This window comes from Spermophilus citellus (genome assembly GCF_964194105.1).
Source record: "Spermophilus citellus genome assembly, chromosome: 4".
In the NCBI taxonomy this organism is placed as follows: Eukaryota; Metazoa; Chordata; class Mammalia; order Rodentia; family Sciuridae; genus Spermophilus; species Spermophilus citellus.
Window position 1 is genome coordinate 185,986,131 of NC_138185.1, and position 20,887 is coordinate 186,007,017.

General features: G+C 37.0%; 1 protein-coding gene across 1 annotated transcript; it reads right to left on the minus strand.

Moving 5' to 3' along the window:
- Positions 1 to 14,882: 14,882 nt before the first annotated feature.
- Positions 14,883 to 18,553, minus strand: LOC308648534 (protein SPT2 homolog). Its single transcript, XM_081293294.1, is given in 4 exon segments — positions 14,883 to 17,220; positions 17,224 to 18,004; positions 18,006 to 18,031; positions 18,035 to 18,553. Coding segments are annotated over 4 exon segments (2,049 nt in total). The 5' UTR covers positions 18,455 to 18,553; the 3' UTR covers positions 14,883 to 16,398.
- Positions 18,554 to 20,887: the final 2,334 nt, after the last annotated feature.

Here is a 20,887-nt window from a genome sequence, read left to right on the forward strand (position 1 = left end):
TTTCAGTTTCAAAATTTAATTCCAATACCAATTACACTTTCTTTCTGTATTCAGATTTTTCTGCTTTCACTTCTGCTATCAACTGTACCTTCTTGTGTATTAGCTTTGGTACTCTATTAAAATTATATTATGATTACACTCAAAAGGAAGTCAAAATATACTGAATATCACATGAAAATTAGAAAAGAGTTTATATAATAATTGGGTCTTCCTAGTGGTCAAGATGGGTCTTCTTAAAAAAAAAAACATACCAGACTTGACAAACTAAAGAAAGTAGGTTTTTTTAAAAAAATTTATTGGTTATTATTCTAATGTTCTGTGAAAGATATGTACTGTGTCTGACGAAATGCAAACTCTTGGGCTCTCAGCTGGGCTTGTAAAGAGGAATTGAACAATAGCTTATGAATTCATTAGAAATGACAGCAATGTTTCTATCAAACATTTCATCTGTTGTATTGATGATTCACATGAGCAGAATGAAAACTTTCACTACTTTGTATACGAAACTTAGGAAAGCAACACACAGCAACCATTCACAGCATGTACACATTCATCATCTGGTTTGTAAACCATTAGGTTTGGGCCAAATACACTGTTTGACAGATGCTTCCAGCCTCTTTGCTTTTAAATAACAATTTTCACTTGCCAAAATTATCACGCCATTATTATAAACATAAGATGAGGTGGTAGTGGCTGGTTCAGGTAAGCTATCATTCTCATCCATACTTAACAGCAAATCCCAAATTATAAGCCATCATCTCAGAAAGGTAGAAATATTTATATTGGCACTTTGAAATATTTTCTGGTTTCAACTTAAACAAATCGTTCAAAAACCAGCCCAGCATGGTGGTGCATACCTATAATCCCAGCAGCTGGGGAGATTGAGACAAGAGGATTGTGAGTTCAAAGCCAGCCTCAGCAAAAGTGAGATACTAAGCAACTCAGTGAGATCTTGTCTCTAAGTAAAATACCAAATAGGGTTGGGGTGGTCAAGTGCCCCTGAGTTCAATCCTCGGTACCCCCACAAAAATTGTTCAAAAACCATTCTTAAATTTCTAAGCAAACAATCACAAATATACCCTAAGCTCAAGAAAATTACAAAAATAAAATATACAGAAAAATCTATTTAACTATGTTTGTGTTAAGGATGACCTGTGAAACCCAAGGTCCTAAAACTTTTGAGAAGGGATACACAGTACCACAAGTGGAGGATAAATTCACCCTGAAATCTGGCATGCTGAGAAGTGTAGGGGAGACAAAACAAAACATTGTCTTCTCATGTCCAATCTTTCCCTGAGCCCACACTGCCTTAGAAAACTTGCTTTAGGAAGATGAGGAAAGCATGTGTCTTCAATGGAGTATTACTCTGCATTAAAAAATGACAAAATCATAGAATTTGGAGGGAAATGGATGGCATTAGAGCAGATTATGCTAAGTGAAGCTAGCCAATCCCTAAAAAACAAATGCCAAATGTCTTCTTTGATATAAGGGGAGTAACTAAGGACAGAGTAGGGACGAAGAGCATGAGAAGAAGATTAACATTAAACAGGGATGAGAGGTGGGAGGGAAAAGGAGAGAGAAGGGAAATTGTATGGAAATGGAAGGTGATCCTCAGGGTTATACAAAATTACATACAAGAGGAAGTGAGGGGTAAGGGAAGAATAATACAAGTGGAAGAAATGATTTATAGTAGAGGGGGTAGAGAGAGAAGAGGGGAGGGGAGGGGAGGGGGGATAGTAGAGGATAAGAAAGGCAGCAGAATACAACAGACACTAGAATGGCAATGTGTAAATCAATGGAAGTGTAAATGATGTGACTCTGCAATCTGTATACGGGGTAAAAATGGGAGTTCATAACCCACTTGAATCAAACTGTGAAATATGATATATCAAGAACTATGTAATGTTTTGAATGACCAACAAAAAAAAATAATAATGATAAGTTATTGATTTAAGAGGATGAAAGTTACCTCTGTAATCCAGATTTTTCTTAATATAGATTGAATTCTAGCATTCTATCAAAAAAAAAAAAGGAAAAAGCAGCTTTACATGTATGAAGACATGAATTGGTGTGAGCATATTTTATATACAAACAGAGATATGAAAAATTGTGGTCTATATGTGTAATAAGAATTGTGATGCATTCTGCTGTCGTGTATTAAAAAAAAAAAGAAAGCATGTGTCTTCTCCTCCTCCTCCACCCCCTCCCCTCCCTTCTCCTTCCACAGAATATTAGATTTTACCTTGAGTAAAGACAGCTTGTAATCATCCCCTCAAACCAAAAAGTAAGACAAAATTATCCAAAAGTATGCTAAGAAGATAGGTAGACAATTAGTATTAAGGGATTCACATTTGGAATTAAAATATGATAACTTAGGGCCTAATATGGTAGACTTTTTTGTTAGATAAGACTCATATTTTCCTTATTTTTAGTTTATTTCTTGACAGACTTCCTCTTTTTATAGTGTAGAACAAAACAGAAGCAAAACTTATGTTTTCATTTGCCCACATGTTGAGTTTCTGATAATTATAACATTTCCCTCACCTATGAAAAGACTTCATAATGATGTCAGGGGGGTACATAATAATGAAGAAGCCAGCACATTTATGCCACCACCTCTCCCTTCCCCTGCATTTATATCCTTATGAATAATATTTTTTTCTTATTTTAATAAGAAAAAATAATATTATTTCTTATTTTTTCGTATTTTCTGTTTGTTCACTTTTCATTTCTACCAATATATTTGGTGGAAGACTTCAGAATATGACAGAGGGTAAATGAACCACAAGATCAATTACAACCTTAACTTTTAAGTGTATGAAAAAATTTAAAATGAAGTATATATTCCTTTTAACAATATTTCCCTATATCATGCTTTCAAATACAAGAAAAATGCTATTTTTTTTTCTCATAGGTATGTGTGTGTTTGTTTGTGTATATGTGTGTGTATAAGATTTTTCCAATGTTATTAATCTTACTTCTTTAGTTCAAGAACTAACTCAAGTTGAACAAATTCTTTTTCTAATCATATTGTTCTTTACCATGCATGGGGATTTTATTTCAGGCCTGGTTGTTTGTAGAATACCCATAGAAAACAGTAAGATACAGTGAGTGTTTTTTGTTCCTACACAAAGGTATCCAAGTCACAAGCCATTTGAGGAATTAGAAAAATAAATACTATGCATGAAATATATTCAAATGCAAAAGTAAATTCTTGCAACTGTGTATGTTTTTACTCTTTCCATAGATAATGGAGATTAACTTTAATCTGAGATTAACTTTAAATTTGAAAAAATATATATTTTTAGTTGTAGATGGACACAATACTTTTATTTGCTTTTATGTGGTACTGAGGATTGAACCCAGTGCTTCACACATGGGGGGCAAGCAAGTGCTCCACCACTGAGCTACAAACCCAAACCAATCTTAGTTTTAACTTAATGAAGCTATTTCTATGATTAAGGCCATGTACAGAGCAATAAATCTATAGGTTCTATCCCTTTGTATGTATCTGTATTTATCAATGGGAAATGATCACATAAACTGTACCATGGGTAAGTGGTTACAATCTAATTTTTATAATCATTCTCTTGCCTGCATCTTCCATTATATAGAAATTTATCATCTATGTCAGAGCTTTCAGAGTTTTCATTAATGGGTCATTTAATCAGATATTATATGTACTCAGGACATAAGGAGTTTAAAACTTTACAAAAATACAAATTATAGACTACCCTATATGAAAATATCTAGTTAGAAAGTCATGTAAAAATAATTGTTAAATTTTAATGAATTTTTATATAAAAAGCTTATCATTAAAAGCATATCATTTGTTATTAAAAATTTATTATTAGTCAGTGATAATAGTGCTACTTAATAGATAGAGTTCATTTCAAAATCTGTGGGATATTTTTAGTTAAGACATATCAGTTCTGAGGCCAAATTTGTGGCAGCTCCCACTTTTGAACTTGATGTTTCATGAAAGAGAACACACTTTTACAGAATCAAGTAAAATGAGACACAAGCCATATTTTTGCTACGTAGACAGAAATTAAAGGACAATTCTGAGACATATATATTCATTTTTAAATTCAGGAAAACTATATGTTTACTGTAATTCTCCCTCAGCTCAGTGAGTTCCATATCAACATTAGCAGCTGTTTCATATTTCAAATTAATTAGGAAAATTTTCCTTTTTGTATTTTCAGTGAGAAAACCTAAATCATAATAAATATTTAACAACCTGTAAATCATTTCTGAAATTGTGATTTCCATTGACTTCATAGAAGTGCAACCATAAGAATTATTTTCTTCCTTAATGGTTGAGGAAATAAATCCTACATAGTTGGGACAAGATTCAGGGGTCATGGTGTCAGTTATCTTTAGTAGGAATTACTCATAGATTCACAGGAAAATGGTTAAGATATAACCTGAAACTGAGGTCCAAGTTGAAATTAAAAAGATTCATTTTAAATGAATAAATATAAATTTATAAATCTAGATGAATGAAGTCATGAGTAAAGAAAGGGTCTGGGAAAGGGAGAAAGCAAAAACAGCTCAGTGATGGGAGATATGTTAATTCAAGAAACAAGGTGTCAATATTTAGAAAGACTTGTAGAATATTCTTGCATACATTTGTGCTAACCAGTCAAATTCATTATAAGATCTGTATTCCACTTGCCCTTAGCTCAATCAATGTAGACAGTTTGAGTTTCTTCTAAATATCTTCATAAATTGACAAGAGGTAAATGTCATAAGCAGAAAGAGAAAAGCAGTCATGACCTATTCTTCTGGTTACATTATTTAAGAAACCCTTACCCCGAAGTTGACAATGTGTGCTTTTCCATGATACAACAGACCTTCCATTTTGAATTGAATAAGTTGATAAAACTTTTTTTCCCTTTTCATTTTGGCTGCCTTACCTAAGAAGTTCAGTGTTTTCAGGTTAAATTTATTTTGTCAGTTTCTTTACTAACATGGAATTGGGGCTTCCACTTGTGTGCTCTAACTGATTTAACCCAAGGTTTTTAGTTTACTTTGATTTGGTCTTAAAATTTGTGGTCTTAAAATTCTTAGGTCTCAGGTAAGTTTTATTTGGCACATGGATGAACTCTTGGAGTAGGTATGCTTTGGCATCAGAAGTGTAGTGCTTAAAACCCCATTTAAAATGGTCTTAACTAGTCAATGCTGCTAGAACATAAAACTTCAAAAGAAAGCATTTCAACTACTAACTTGACTTGAGAAGCAGAAGCAGTCCCTTGGCTACCAAGATTAGTAGTAAGTTAGATGGTACAGAGTGAGGCTCACAGCCATAGTGGCCTGTACTGTATCCAGAAGAAGGAGCTGTGCCCTTAGCTCACTCCAAGGTTGGAGATGATGCAAGCAGAAATTCATCTGTCCACAACCCACAGGTCTGTGCCTCATGCAGTGCCCATATAGAGGGAGCTCTGGCCTATGGACAGGGTCATCAGTTTCTACCTAGTGCTGGGTCTCATTTTGGTTGTCCTGGCTAGGCTCCAAGACAAAACCATGTGCTAACTCTTGTGCCCTGCTGTCTATTGGGTAGAGTCCTGCTCCCAGTCCTGCCACCAAAAATCTGCAGTTCCAGCTGCTCAGTCTATGGATATTAGCCTGGCAGTAGGAGTCATGGGGCCTTGCCTATCACTGGGATTCCAGTGTAAGGCTTGGATTTAATTCACTCTCTCTCCCCCAGGCAGTTAGAATGCACAAATGAAAGCCCTAACTCCCTGTTAAACATTCACCTTTCTTGGCACCTCTCTCCATGCTGGGCTGCTTGGAGTTGGGGGAGGGGTACTGGGATCAACACTTCTCTTCAGTGTGTCTTTTCCTTCTGTTAAACTAAAAGCAAGCACTATCATTACTCACCTGATTTCCATAGCTCTTGTAAAGGACGTTTGGTGCATGAATAACTAGTTGTTCAACTTGTGTCTGTGGGAACATGATCCTACTCAGCCACCATATTGCTATGCTATGTAAACTAAATGAGTTTTGAGGATACTAATGTTGTAAGTGAATATGTCTCAAAATTTTGAAAAAATAATATATTTTTCTGTTTATTCTTTAGTTGATTTTTCAGGGATCTTTTCTATTCTGTAGATTTGGACTTTATTAATTAAAATATTTGTATTATTTGCTTTACCCTATTTTTCTCTCACTTTGGATTCCTGTCATTCCAACACTATTTAGATTGGGTGATCAGAGTTTTTCTTCCATCTCATCTTTCTAAAATCATTTTAAACTTTTTATCCTTTACCTCTGTAAAAATTCTAAAATTTTTTTTCTGTTTCATTGAAGTGAATTTTCTGCAATATCCAATCTGCTCTCCGTTGCTCTATATTTTACCTTCATAAAATTTTATTTCCTTAACTTCTTCCTTTTTATATTTGATGTATGTATTTTTGAGAACCTGAATTAAACATTTGATAGAGTGAGCTTTCTCCTTGCTGTAAATCTATTTTAGCGAAGTCATTTCCTCTGTCTCCTCCAGATGGTCTCCTTTTGACTTACAGTATCTTTCCCATGTCTTACAGAGGAAACTCCACGCTGCCAACTATGTTTTGGGGCCATCTGCTCCAGAAGAAAAGCCCATCCACCATATTTTTTGTTTGCCATGGCTGCCTTTCTCAAATCCTGCCCTCAGTCCTCTTATAGAATGTTAGTGAGTTGGGTTTTTGTTATTGTTGTTGTTTATTTGTTTTATATTCTTTTGTTTTTCAGGTTCTCCTATATTTACTTTCCAGATACCTCAAGATAGGGAGAATCACAAATTGGCCCGCCCTTACTAAAAATCTTGAAAATCAGGATTGGGTCCTGTTTCCCTGGTGTTGAAGATTGAACACTAGAGAAACACAGAGGCAAGCAAGAAAGTTTTATTTAAAGGATAGACCAGAGAGAGAGAGAGAGAGAGAGAGAGAGAGAGAGAGACTCCTCCAGAAAGGAGGGGGACCAGAGCTGGTTTCCCAAGGGAGTGAGGGTGTCCTCTGCTGAAGCAAGAATTAAAGACAGGCAGTCAGTATAGATTTGTAATGGGGTCAGATCAAGAAAATGAAGGCTGGTTTGGGTCTGGGAAGTTGGAGACCACCCCCTGGGAGATTGGAATGTTAATGTCTCCAGAGCCCTTTGATTACCAATATTACCTGCCTAAACTACCCCTCCCAAAAAGTTGCAGACAGGGAGTTGTTAATTAATGTCCCCTGGGCTGCTACTTCCTTCCTGCCCACCTGCTTCTCACCTTTTGACCATAGCACTGCATCTCCTTGGCCTAGTCACATATGCAGGAAAGAGAGAGATAAGGGGGAAGAGGGCAAGAGAACAAAGAAAATCTAAAATGTGTAAAAGGGGCATGATGCTCTGACTTCTTGGGATAACAGGACACCAGCTATGGCTCCCTTCTACCTCCTGGGACAAGTCTGTGTTACTATTTTTTAAATGAAACCTGCTTTATACACGCTTACCTCAGTGCTTCGCTAATGTTCAAATTTCAGTATTTGAGGAAGCAGAACTTGTCACCAATAACTGGTGGTATCACTGCCCCTTTAGAGATTTCAGGTTTTCTTTCTTCTCATGCCCCCTCCTTCCATTCCACCTATGTACCTAAGTGACGAAAAGAGCAGGAAGAGAGCCATCCAAGGAGCACTTCTCCCTATTTTCCATATCTGCCCAGAAAGGCAAGAAGGGAGGCACCTAGCTGGTACTCATTAACAGCTTCTTATTGGGAGGAACAATTCCCTGAGGCAGGTGATCAACAGGTGAGGAGGAAGGGAAAGTGTTCTGGTGGTATTAGCATTACATTTTGTTTTGAACTAGACCCCATCTTCCTAACCTAATCATTCATTATCTACACTAACTGTTCTTTTGCCCTAATCTCATTATCACTTACAGTACAATAGAAATTCTCATGTATCTGACATGAATGGCATTTCCCCCTCCATTTCCAGGATTTCTCTCCATTTCCTGGAGGGCTAGTACTGGCATATTAGCTTTATATTCTGTTGTCATCCTATGGCAATTAGGAATGGAAGTAAGGTGTACTCCTGTTTTTTCTTTCCCTCTTATAAACACTTTCTTTAGGTTCCATGAAGTAACCTCTCCAGTTATAGGTAACTCTGAGAGGCTGCTTTTCTTACCTCTGCTCTCCCCCATTCTCCTTTTTCTTGATTTTGAACTCTCCAGTGTCCTTCTCATAGAGTATTTATTCATCTTCTTTCATGAATTCTCTACATTTCTTCCTAATAGCAGTAGCATTTTATTCTGCCTTTAGTCTTCATCTCCCCTCTTAAATGCTGTGGGTTAATATTGTATTTTACATTGTGTGAAGAAGATGGCAATCATCAGATGTTTGACTGCATCAAGCATGTATAAAGGCAACTCTTACACAGTGAGGAGGGATCCTCTATAGAAGGCAACTCTCTTTACAAGGTGATTCTTTAGAAGGCAACACTCTCACAGTGAGGAGGGATCCTTCTCACTGAGAAAGTAGGGGTGCTCCTGATGCTACAAAGAATGCTTCCTTGCATGGATGTAAATGGATCTTATTTTATTTGATTGAATAAACTATGCTATCTGTAAGTTTATTCTACTTATAACTGAAGTAACTGGAGATCTGAGAGCCCAGAGACATAGAAATCTTCAAAGCCTGGAAAAGTATATTGAGGCATTTTGTTGGGAAACAATTTTTTTTTAAATCTTTTTTCCTTTGGATGTTTTTCTATAATATCTGTTTGACTCCAGGGTTGCATGGCACGTTAAAAACAACAACAATAACAAACAAACAAACAAACAAAAACCCAAAACGGTTCCTGAAAAATAAATTCAGAAGCAGTCAGGCTTTAATTTATTCTTTGATTACCCAGTTGCTCTTCTTGTGTCTATGTCTTAGTTAGCTTTCTGAGAACTGAGTATCTTAGTTAAAAGTTAGTCACAGAGGCTGAGAATTCCAAGTGTTTAAATATGCCTTGTTGTGGACATATCTTGCTGGTAAAGCAGTGACAAAGATTAGCAAAATCTTTGCCAGTGAAGAGATGCTTGACAGAAAGAAGTGACAGCCTGATAAGATCCAAGTGGATGTAACTCTGAATGCAGCACGTTTGGAGGAAGAATACCGGTGCCAGGTCTGGCCCAGCTAGTGCCCTGATAAGAAATGCTGATGATGTGGGACATAGGTAACTGGGCACAGCAAGAATTTCCTCATGTGCTAATAGGGTGAAATTTTGAGTGCTGACACCTTCTCATCTTCCAGCGGAGAAAGTATTAAGGAGAAGAGAGCTTGACATTCCAGCTCCTACAAGGGTATGCATCCCTTGTGGAATGTCAGAACAAGAGAAGTTCTAGAGAGAGCAAGTTGTGTTCTACCCACTATAGTCTGCTCACTTTTACCCCCATCTCCTTTATAGTTTTTGCCATGCTGGTTTGAGTCAACCAAAGTAAATGAATTTTAGCAGTAAATGAATTTTATCTGATTTTGTATTCTCAAAAATCTTCGAACTCACACAAGCTTGTATGGCTGTCTTGCTCAATGCCATACAGACAAGGTCAGTTTCTAATGAGAACTTTTTCATCCTGATCACTCCATAAGTTATTTTATGAGAAGATTTGAAGGTAAAATTAACTACTTTACTAATATACCAGATTCATCTTTCAATGTAAATACTATTGATGATCTGAGATTGACAAGCTTACATCTATAAAGTTCTAAAGTTGTCATTTTAGGATAGAAAATATCTAGTTAATTAGAATGTTAAATGATCTGCAGTGCTTATATAATATGTTATTATTTATCAACCTTGAGTTCTATTTCCAAAGGAAGAAACAATTTTAACCAAATGAGCATAATATTAATGACAACAGTATTATAAATAAATTCAAAATGATTTCAGAAAGCATGTGATGAGAAAAAATCTAATTATCTTGTATTTTCCCCCATCAATGTACAGAACATGCTATTATACTTTATCCATAGACTTTATTTGAAAATTTCTCAAGACACTAGGCTACCTCATGTCAACCATGGATGGTTACTTGCTTTTGGTGCAATTTAAAGATTTTTTACAACTTCTACAATGGAAATCTGCAGGAAACTGAGAAAACTGGCAGAGCATCAAATAGTCCAATTGAAGGGAAGAAACAAGCAGGGTGTAGATGAAATACTGAAAAGGGTGTAGTTATTTTGTGATATTAAAATTGCAGTGATCTTAAAGCCCTATGAGCATCAATTCAGGCTCCTTTTCATAAGCTCCCTTTGGATTAGGAATTATTCCAATATAATGTGAATACCCCATTTATTTCCCTCATTTTCATAATTTAAGTTGGAACCTGTGTCCCTAAGCAGCTGTGTTGTCATTCTTCAAACAGGACAGACAGAGACACGGAAGGAAATAGCGGTTCTCTGTGTGATATCACTCAATCCTCCTGGGCAGAGAGAATCATCTTGCCAGTTTGAAGTTTACTATTTTGACACAGTAAACAGAAAATATTCTATGAGGATGAGCTATCTTTTCATATTTAATATTAACTTTTAAGGCCTGTTCAGCTGGTTCTCACACCCGAAGATCCAGTTGTGATTTATAATGAAAACTACAACTATAATATATTAGACCAAAAAACAGGTTTTGTAATTTCAGCATTTTCTCCAATGCTTTATCAATGGGCACCATTTTAAAAGAGATGTTATGCAACTATCTAGTGCCAAGGTAAGAAACAGGAATAGTAGCTCAAGTAGATTAATTCTAGGATGCCTTTTGGTAGTTTTAGTTGTGGTTTGCACAAATTTCTTTATGTTCTAAAAATTATATTATTTAACACAATCCCAAAATAAATTCTCTGTGTGTGTGTTTTAATAAATAAACATACTAATTCTAAATTTCACATGGAAAGGGAAAGGAACTGGAATAGCTAAATAAATTTTGGAAAAGAACAAGTTGGAAGACTCATACTATCTGATTTATGATTTACTGTTAAACTATAGTAATCAAAGGAGTATGTTGGTGAAAGAATAGAACACAATTAGGTCAGAAATAGACCCATGCATATTAGAGAAATTGATTTTTGGCAAGGGTAAAAAAGCAATTTAAGGGATAAAATATAGTATTTTCCTCAAATGATTCTAAAGATTTAGCAATTTTTATAAAAAGCTGAACTTTTACCCATACCTTATACTTTATAAAATTATTATCTCAAAATGGATCATAGACTTAAGTATAAAATTGAAAATATCAAATGATAGAACCAAAAAAAAGAAAGAAAAGAAAATCTATGTGACTTTGAGCAACACATATTTCTTAAATATGACATTTAAGGCACCAAAAGAAAAAAATGATGAATTGGATTTCATCAAAGTGAAAACATGTTTTGTGAAGCTGGCTTTGAACTCAGAATCCTCCTGCCTCAGCCTCCCAAGCTGCTGGGAGTGCTAAGCAATTCAGTGAGACTGTGTTAAATCTATATAATTTATGAAAGATAATGGTAAAGACTGAAAAGATGTAGATTTCACAAAAGTATTTGCAAAACATATTTACCAATAAATTTTTATCCAGAGTATATAAATAACTCTTAAAACCCAGGAAAAATGGGTGGTCAATAAATATATGAAAAATTGCTGAGCTGGGCAGGGTGGAACACACCTGTAATCTCAGCAACTTTGGAGGCTGAGGCAGGAGGATCCTGAGTTCAAAGCCAGCCTCAGCAAAAGGGAGGCGCTAAACAACTCAGTGAGACCCTGTCTCTAAATAAAATACAAAACAGGGCTGAGATATGTTTCAGTGGCCAAGTGCCCCCAGTTCAATCCTTGGGTACCCACCCCCCAAAAATGCTGAATATCTTTAGCCATCAGGGAAGTGCAGATCAAAACCACAATGATGTTTCATCTCTTCCCCAGTTAGAATGGATATTTTCAAAAATAAATAAAATAACAAATGCTGGAGAGGGTGTAGAGAAAAAGGAATTCTTATACACTATTGGTGGGAATGTAAGTTAGTACAGCCACTGTGGAAAATAATATGGAGGTTTAAAAAAAACTGAAAATAGAAATACCACATGATCCAGCTATTTCACTCCTGGGTATGTTTCTAAAGTCAGCCTTCAAAAAAGATAACTGCATACCCATATTTATTGTGGCACTATTTACAATAGTCAAGATATGAAGTCAGGGCTGGGGATGTGCTCAGGCGGTAGCGCGCTCGCCTGGTATGCGTGCGGCCCGGGTTCGATCCTCAGCACCACATACAAACAAAGATGATGTGTCCGCCGAGAACTAAAAAATAAATATTAAAAATTCTCTCTCTCTCCTCTCTCACTTCTCTCTCACTCTCTCTTAAAAAAAAAAAAAAAAAAAAAAAAGATATGAAGTCAGCTTAGGTCCTGCTAAGAGATGAATGAATAAAGGAAATATGGTGTTCATACATAAAGAAGAGTATAATCCTGTCATTTGTAGAAAAATGAATGGAACTAGAGGACATCATGTTAAGTGAAATAAGCCAGACACAGAAAGAGGAGTATCACTTGTTTTCTTTTCTTCTAAGTGGAAGCCAAAATAAATAAAAGACCTGAAAGTAGAAGTAGGGACTGTTAGGGATTGGGAAGGGGGCCAGAAGGAGGGGGGAGAGAAGGGAGGAGCAGAAGAGGGTAAGAAGAAGAGTGGACAGACATGATCAATCCACAATACGTAATTGGAAATATCACAGTGAATCCCATTAATTTGTACAATTAATTTTGTGATAGCAAAAGCAAATGTGACTCCATTTTGTTTTGTGACTCCATTCTGTAAAACAACCATGCCAAGTAGAAGGGTCATGACTGGGGCAAGATGTTCTTTTCCTTTTGCTAAAGAAACCTTTAAGAACATGGAATTACCTAATGGGGCATTGTTTCTGTAACTAGGGTAACGGGGCACTGTTTCTGTAACTGGGGTGACTGGGATAACTGTGATTGGTTAGGCTTTTCGCCACTTGACTGCACTCTCCTGCTTTTGTAACCTGGCTCGCTTGCATTTGCTAGACCCTGAACATCCCTTTTTTGGTCGGTTTTCAGGCTTATAAGAAGCGCCCTTGCAATTGTTCAGGGCTGATCAGGGGAATAGCTTTATGTTCTGGTCAGCTGCCACCAGTGTGCTTCAATAAAGGCTTGATTCGATTATATGTGAGCAGTCTGGAAGTCAGTTTATGAAACCCTGGGATGAAGCTTTAACTATAACAATATGTTTTAATTTTAATTAAAAATAAAACATTTAAAAACTCAAATCTTTTAAATGGAAAAATTTGTACAAATACATCACTAAAGAAATATATGGGTCATAGTAATAGTGAAATGATGTTCAACATCATTAGTCATTAGGTAAATATAGATTAAAACCATAATGAAATATAACTATAGACTTCAGAATGGGTAAAATTTTAAAAGAATCGGCAATAGTAAGGGTGAGTAAGCATTCTAAGCAAATAGTACTCTTGTACATTGTTTGTGGGGATGCAATATAGTAGTATATCCACTGTGGAAGACAATTTTCCAGTTTCTTTTATTATTTTTTTTCTCTCTTCATATATTTATTCTCTTTTCAAAAATGTTTTGGTCTCCTGCTATATCTCAGAAATGTACTAATAGCTGCTTTTAAGTTACAAAATACAAAATAACAATTTATTTCTTGGAGAAAATCTTGGGGATTACCATTAAAAAATGAAATTTTGAGTTCCCATAGACTTTCTTTTTGTTAACAGTCTTTGAACTTTCTCATGGCACACATGTAAGGCTGCCTGTGACATGTGGTACCCTGGCCTCCAAATGGACATAATTGCATTTATAGTTTATAGAGAAAATACAAAGACAAGTTCTGAAAGTAGCCTTAAAAGAAAGTGCCCTTTACTTTGACATAGAAACATCACAAGCAAAATGGACTGTGCAATCAGAGCCATGAGTTTTATGAAAACTACTTTCTTTTCACATCTTTTGTGTTAGAGAATGCCACACCCATGATCATGTAACATTATTATAATTGTGAAATAACATTATTACATTCGTGAATTAACATTACCCAATAAAAGGCACATCTTCAAATATTAAGAAAATCTAAAAATCAAAATAGTAGAGAATACATTAAAAATCAATCACTTAATTTGTAAACCTTGAGAAAATAACAGCCTATTCCAGTTTCTTCAGAGGCTTGTAAGCTTTTTGTAAGAGTGGTCAGGAAGTGTAGAACAACAAAATGGAAGACAGGACTTGAAAACAAGGCCAACATTAATTTACAACTTTTTTTTAATGAGCCAGAAGTATTCTTTTATAATGTTGATGCAGGTCAACATCTTATTATGAAAGAATACTTCTCGCTCAAAAGTGATAGATTTACAACCTGACTCTTCCTACTAATCTAGCACAATGGTTTCTTTCAGTAATAAGTGCACCATTCATTCAGTGCTAGTAAATTTTAAGCCACCAGAAATCTTTCAGCTATAAGTATTTGATTGTAATTACAAATTTCAGAGTCTGAATATTGAAAAAAAAATTCCAAGAAAAAAACTTTTTTGAGGGAGGGCCTATGGTAGAGAAAATGTTCTAAACCTATTTTATTAAACAGAATATCCCACTACCCTTAAATCAATTTCACTGAAGGTGTTTGAGATGGGTGAGAGGAAGTCAATAGGATTTTCTACTACTAGTGTAACATCTATGTGAAGAGTTATGGTGTTACTCCTAATGAAGAAAACACATTTCATGGGATTCCAACTTTAAAATTGAATCCTTGCACTTTCAAAGTTTGAAACTCAATTCAAAATAAGTTTTAAAGGACTTGGTCATATGGTCCCATTAATGAAAGCTAACAATGGTACTCTGTAATACTATAATACCCACTCGAAGAATAAAGACTTCATGGGTAAAAAGGAATATATGAAAATGTCAGTGTCTGCTGAAGAGTGAGTAAGGATTCTTTGTAGGACAATTCCCCTTCTACTTCCTTTCCCCCACTGTCCAGTGGCTTAAGCCAGAACAATTATTGAAGTATTGTCCTACAAGCTTATTTCTGACTGCCTCCAATCCTCCATATTTGGAGTTAAGGACAAATGCTCTGTAATATCCTGTCTCATTTTCTGTTGCTAACTGTCCTTGAGACTTGGCTTTCTTCCAGACAGATCTCAGGTCAGCCTGACTGGAACTGCTTAGACTTGAGGCTTAAGTGATATAATGTCTATAGATATGACTTTAAGAGTGAAAATGAAGAAAGTTCCACAGCCCAATAAAATACCAGTAACAGGAAACACCCTTTTCTACCTGGGGATTAGGGGTTGGGGAGTGGGAATCTCTTCACAGTGCATAGTTTGAAAGAAAAGTGCAATATGGGCAAAAAGAGAAGGTGATGCTTTTAATACACAACAAATTTAGTTTTTGGTTTTTTGTCATTGATATTTTCTAAGGAATTTAAGCTAAAAATGCAGTCATTAACATCAAGAGGTACAGGGGAACCTTGGGATTCCAAAATATCTTTGTACTGGGGGAGCCTCTCATGTCACTTTCTTGTTTTTAAATACTCTCTCAAATCCAACATTTGAATAAAATAATTTTTTTCTTCAATATAAAAATGAACTTCTTTAGAAAAAAATAAATCAGCACAGTGACCTTGTCTGTTTTACGCTAAAGCCAACATAACAATAAATCTAAAACAAAAAACAAAAAACAAACAAAAAATAACCCAATAAATCTGAAAGGAAAACTCAGAAAAGAACATTCTTATATTGGCCTAACTTGTATTTTTAACTGGAAAACTTTTATTTGCCTAACCACCTAAATTAATAAGAATGTTCAGTAATGCAATCCATGTATAATGCAGAATACAATATAATTCCTTCTACTTTGTACTTTAAAGTCACAAGGATGACATCCATGTGATAATTATAAAATTTACTCTACATTTTTGAGTTCTCAATCCAAACCTATAGATTAGGACAGGTCACTTTATTGCTGGAAACATTCATGGAAGGGCCAGGTTCCTCATAAAGACAATAAGTTTGATTTGGAGTTGGGCAGTGCCCTACTCACATCAGCAGAATTATAAGGAGTCAAGAGGCAATCCTTTCTTTCCTTTTAAAATAGCAAAGGAACAACAGAAGATTGGCTAACTTGTCAGTGGCCCCACATTAGAGTGCATAGCTCATCAGGGTCAAGGCTGGCATCTGTGTGAACAGTTAACTTCATAAGAGCACACTGTGGGCATTACAGATTTCACCCTGGAGTATTTGCAAATACTTTATGCTCAGTTGACAGCCTGCAAATAACAGTATGCATTCCTTCTCTTGAGTACCCAAGTATAAATCTAAAATGAAGGGGGCTTATTCAGTCTGAAGGCAGAAACTCCTTGCAGCAGTGTTTCCAGAATTTTTCAAAAATAAAGAGCAGCTAACGTCTCTTCAGCTTCTTGGCTTTTCGACGTTTCATTTCTTCTTCTTCACGTCTCATTTCCTCTAAGTCCTCTTGCATACCTAGTCTTAAACTCTTTGCTTCTTCCTTCTGCTGCTCTTTCCAACTACTCTCCATGTAACGTAAGGCATAATCACTTTCATCTTTGTATTTTTTTCGGTCATAGCCAAAGATTTCTCGAATGTGCTTGGATATTTCTTCCTGAGGTTCTCCTTCATCTTCAATGAAATCATCCATTTCAGAATCATATTCATCATCATCATCTTCCTCCTCATATCCTCGCTGCCTTTTGTAACTAGTAGGGAAAGAAAGTCTTTGAGGACCTTGGGCAGATCTGTAGCCAGAGAGAGCAGGTTTCATTCCATTTATCTGTCCATTGCTGGTTCGGCTAATAATATTCTTGGAAGATATTGTTTCTGACACAACAGTACACTTGGGCTTTAAAGGGGGACCTGGGCTACTAACTGTTCGCCCAGGTCCTAAGCCGCTTACTGGTCTTCCAGGGCCTGAACTACTGATAGTACGTCCAGCTGGAACCGAGCCACTTATGGATCGTCCAAGCCCACTGACCGACCACCCAGGGGGTCCTGAGCTAGTCACCGGTTGTCGAAGGTCATGTGGACTGCTTGTAGGCCGCCCAGGGCCTCCAGAACTGCCTACAAGTCTCCCAGAACTACCTGAGACATTGATGGGTCGCCCAGGGCCACTTGAAATGGTTGCAGGTCGTCCAGGGCCATTTGTATCAGTGACTGTCCGCCCAGAAGGATTTGAGTCACTGACTAGCTTCTTGGTCCCACTGGCCTAGCGCTCAGGTCCTGAGCTGGAGCTGCCATTCTGGCATCTAGGCACAGGGCCAGAACTAAGTATGGACCGAGCAGTCCCTGGGCTGGGTCTCCCAGGGGCTGAGTTGGAGTTGCTGCCTGGCTGCCTGGTACCTGGACTCTTAGCTTTATTGTGTGGGGTGACTGTGGGCCCAGGCTTAGAATGGCTAGGATGAAAAGGGGGAAATTTTTTGGCTTTGTGCTCAGTAGCAGATTTCTGAGTCCCACTGGCAGAAGTCTTTGGGACACTTGGTGAATACGTGCTAGAGTGGGGCTTTCCAGCCCCATTGAAAACAGGTCTGTCATGACCCTCACGAAGTGAGGGTTGGGAACTACAGCCAGATCCTGCCTTGGTCCTCTCTCCTGGCATGGATTTGGATGAAGACATTGATAAGTGTTTCTCATGGGCTGTGCTGGGTTTGGATTTCTTCTCACTATGAGGAAAGGGCATTCCTTTAGAAGAAAGACGCCTGTCCCCAGAACCTTTGCTAAGTTTTGTGCCCACACTTTCTTTCTGAGAGGGTGCCTTTTTGGACACAGTTGGAGGTAGTTTTGCATCTGTCTCAAGTTTCTTTTTCCTATGCTTTCGTTCCAGGAATTCTCCCTCCCTAAGTTCTTCCGCAGTCATAGGCCGCTCTTCTGATTTCTTCACTACCTTGATCTCCACTGGTTCAAACTGCTTTTTCTCAGCCAGCCTCAGTAAATCAGTGAAGTTCATAGGTGGTGGGGCACTTTTAAGGGGGACCTTTGGTTTGCTTTCAACTGGGAGGTACTTGCTCTTCTTCATACTCCTATTCTGACTCTGCTTGATTGTATTCTAAAAATTCATCCTCTTCTTCCATCTCATACTCTTGTTGTACTGCCTGGCTGGTGTGGCTTTCCACTGCCTGCCTCTTCTTTGACCTTTCCTCAAGAGGAATCCTATTGTAACCATGGAAATTATCCTTTGTCCTCTTGGCCATAGCTCTTGCTTTCTTGTCATGTTTGAGCTCAATTCGTTTTTTCACTAGTTCTTCTTTTCTCCTTTTCTCTTCTAAGGCTTTTTGTCTGAGTTCCTCTTCTTTCCTTTTAAGAAAAGCTTGTACGGCTGCTGATTGGACACCTTTAACTTTTGGGTCTTTCTTGGGAGGTCCCACTGCTAAACTATATCTTTTCGGCACATTGTTGACACCTTGTCCTTTGGAAGCTATCAAGAGAATTTCTCTGAAGTCCATGTTTGGCCGAGGAGCAGAGACCGGGCCAAGCACTCGGAAAGGGGCAAAAGCACGCCTTCCCGAGGCAGCCGCTACACCGAGGGCTCTACCTCGGCAACCCCTTTCCCACCCCTCTCCAGTTTCTTTTAAAGTAAAACATAAACTTACCATATCATCCAGTAATGCCACTAATAGGTATTTATTGAAGAAAAATAAAAAGCTTATATCCACACCAAAACCTGTGCATGAATATTTATAGTAACTTCACTCATAATTACCCAAAACTAGAAACAACCCAGATGTCCTTCAATTGCTGTGTATCTGGTCTATCCACATAGTAGAATTCTATTCAGCAATAGAAAGCAATGCACTATAAATTCGCTTAACAATATGGATGACATATGCATTTTGCTAAATGAAAGAAGTGAGACTCAAATGCTATAGGCTACATGATTCAATTTTTATAACATTCTAGAAAAGGCAAACCCATAGAGACAGAAAACAAATAAGTGGTTGCCATGGTCTGGGGCTGGGAGCAGAGTTTGACTACACAAGGACTTGGGGGAATGCTTTGGGAATTTGTCTGTATCTTGATTATGGAGGTATTCCACAATATACACTTTGTGAAAACTTATAGAACTATACCCTGAAAGGGGGCAATTTTATTTTTCTTAATAAGTAAAAAAAGAATGAGTCAGTATTTAGAGCTCAAAAACATGTCATATTGTCTCTTGAGGGTAAAGACTCTGTTTCTATTTAATCCGATTCCCATGAAGTAAGTGTGTGTGTCTAATTTTTGTTTAAATTACACATTCTGGGCTGGAGTTGTAGCATAGTGGTAGAGTGCTTGCTTAGCATGTGTGAGGCACTGGGTTTGATCCTGAGCACCACATAAAAATAAATAAAGGTTCATCTAACAACAAATAAATAAATAAATAAAGTACACACTCTTTACATTAAGTCATTGAGTTCTATAGCCAGAACACTTGTATGTCCTTGAGATGACTGAATTTATATTTATCGGAGAGTTTTTAGAATGTATATAGGATAGGAAAGAAAGAAGAGAGATCAGTCATTTATTTGAAGTGTCCCCAAGGCACTCCCCTAGAATTGTTTTGTCTTATGTAACAAAGGAAGATTTATTTTATAATGTGTCTGTATAAATAAGAGCTTTTTCCCTAAATGAATCAAAGTTGCCTTTAAAAAAATAAAAGAAAGAAGAATAAATAACAAGAGACATACATGTGACCACTTAAAATGTTTCTTTTCCCTCAATGCTTGAAAGTGTGACAGCCCCTTGCCTCCAGCACCTCAGCTGTGCAATTAGGATTTGGAAGGATTATTAACATGAGTGCTCCTATTCTGTTTTCAAACCCACATAATACCAGTTGAAAAAATAACCTTGCTGAAAGAATATTATACATCTTTCACACATACTTAGAGATTTCTGACAGTCAAATCCAAAAAAGTACAACACTGAGTCTGTGTCATCCAGAATGACTCCTCTTTACATAGCAGTGTCCCCCCATTCCCAGAGATTCTCCCAGCCTAATATTCCCAAAGTCAAATGTGTCAGGGGAAACTATATCTTGCTGTGGAATTCATATGTAGTTAATATAAAGAAATGCTGCTGTTGCTATACTTTCGGTAGTGACAATCTAAAAAGTTCTCATGACAGCAAAAGTGACACTTTTGACATGCTATATAGAAAGACAGAAGTGTACAATTTAGAATCTGCAGTGGATTGTGACTCAGTCTGCTTGTTCTCACACTTTGTATTGTTTCTTGGCACCACTCTGTCTTAAAGCACACACCAGTTCTGCCAGTAACAGACCTCCTGAGCTGCTCCTCATTATCACCATGGCACAAAATCAAACCCCCATTTAGTTCTCTCTGCTCTTAAGAAAAGTATCTTTAAAGCATTATATCAGTGTCATGTCAGAGAACTACAGAGCTCCTTGCTTGGGGATTTGCCCTAGTGAGTGGAAAACAAGCAAACCAATAAGCCAATGCATGTGCAACCACAAAGGAAAGCTCCTACCCCCAACATCTCCCCATGGGGCTACCAGTATCAGAAAAACAATCTTCTGCCTTTGGGGCAATAACCTTCAGTAAGTCAGCAATGATCATGTTTATCATCCTTTTCTACAACCTCCTGTCTTCACCATGAAAGAATGGAAGGAAAGCCTTCCAACTCTACTTTCTTCTAAAAGGCCATACATCTCAGACATTTTGACTGCTTTTAGAGCAATGGAAACATTTCTAAGCAATAGAAAATATCCTGAGGCCATGATGTTTCCTGAGAATAAAATAAGGAGAAAGAGAGATTGAAGAGAGAAGGCAATGGAAGGCACAGAGACAAGGTGGGAAGAGCAGAGAGGCTGAGGGGAGCCAGAGAGTTCAGCGACTGGGCAGAATAGAGAACACTAACTTTTAGAATTCCCTGAAGGAACT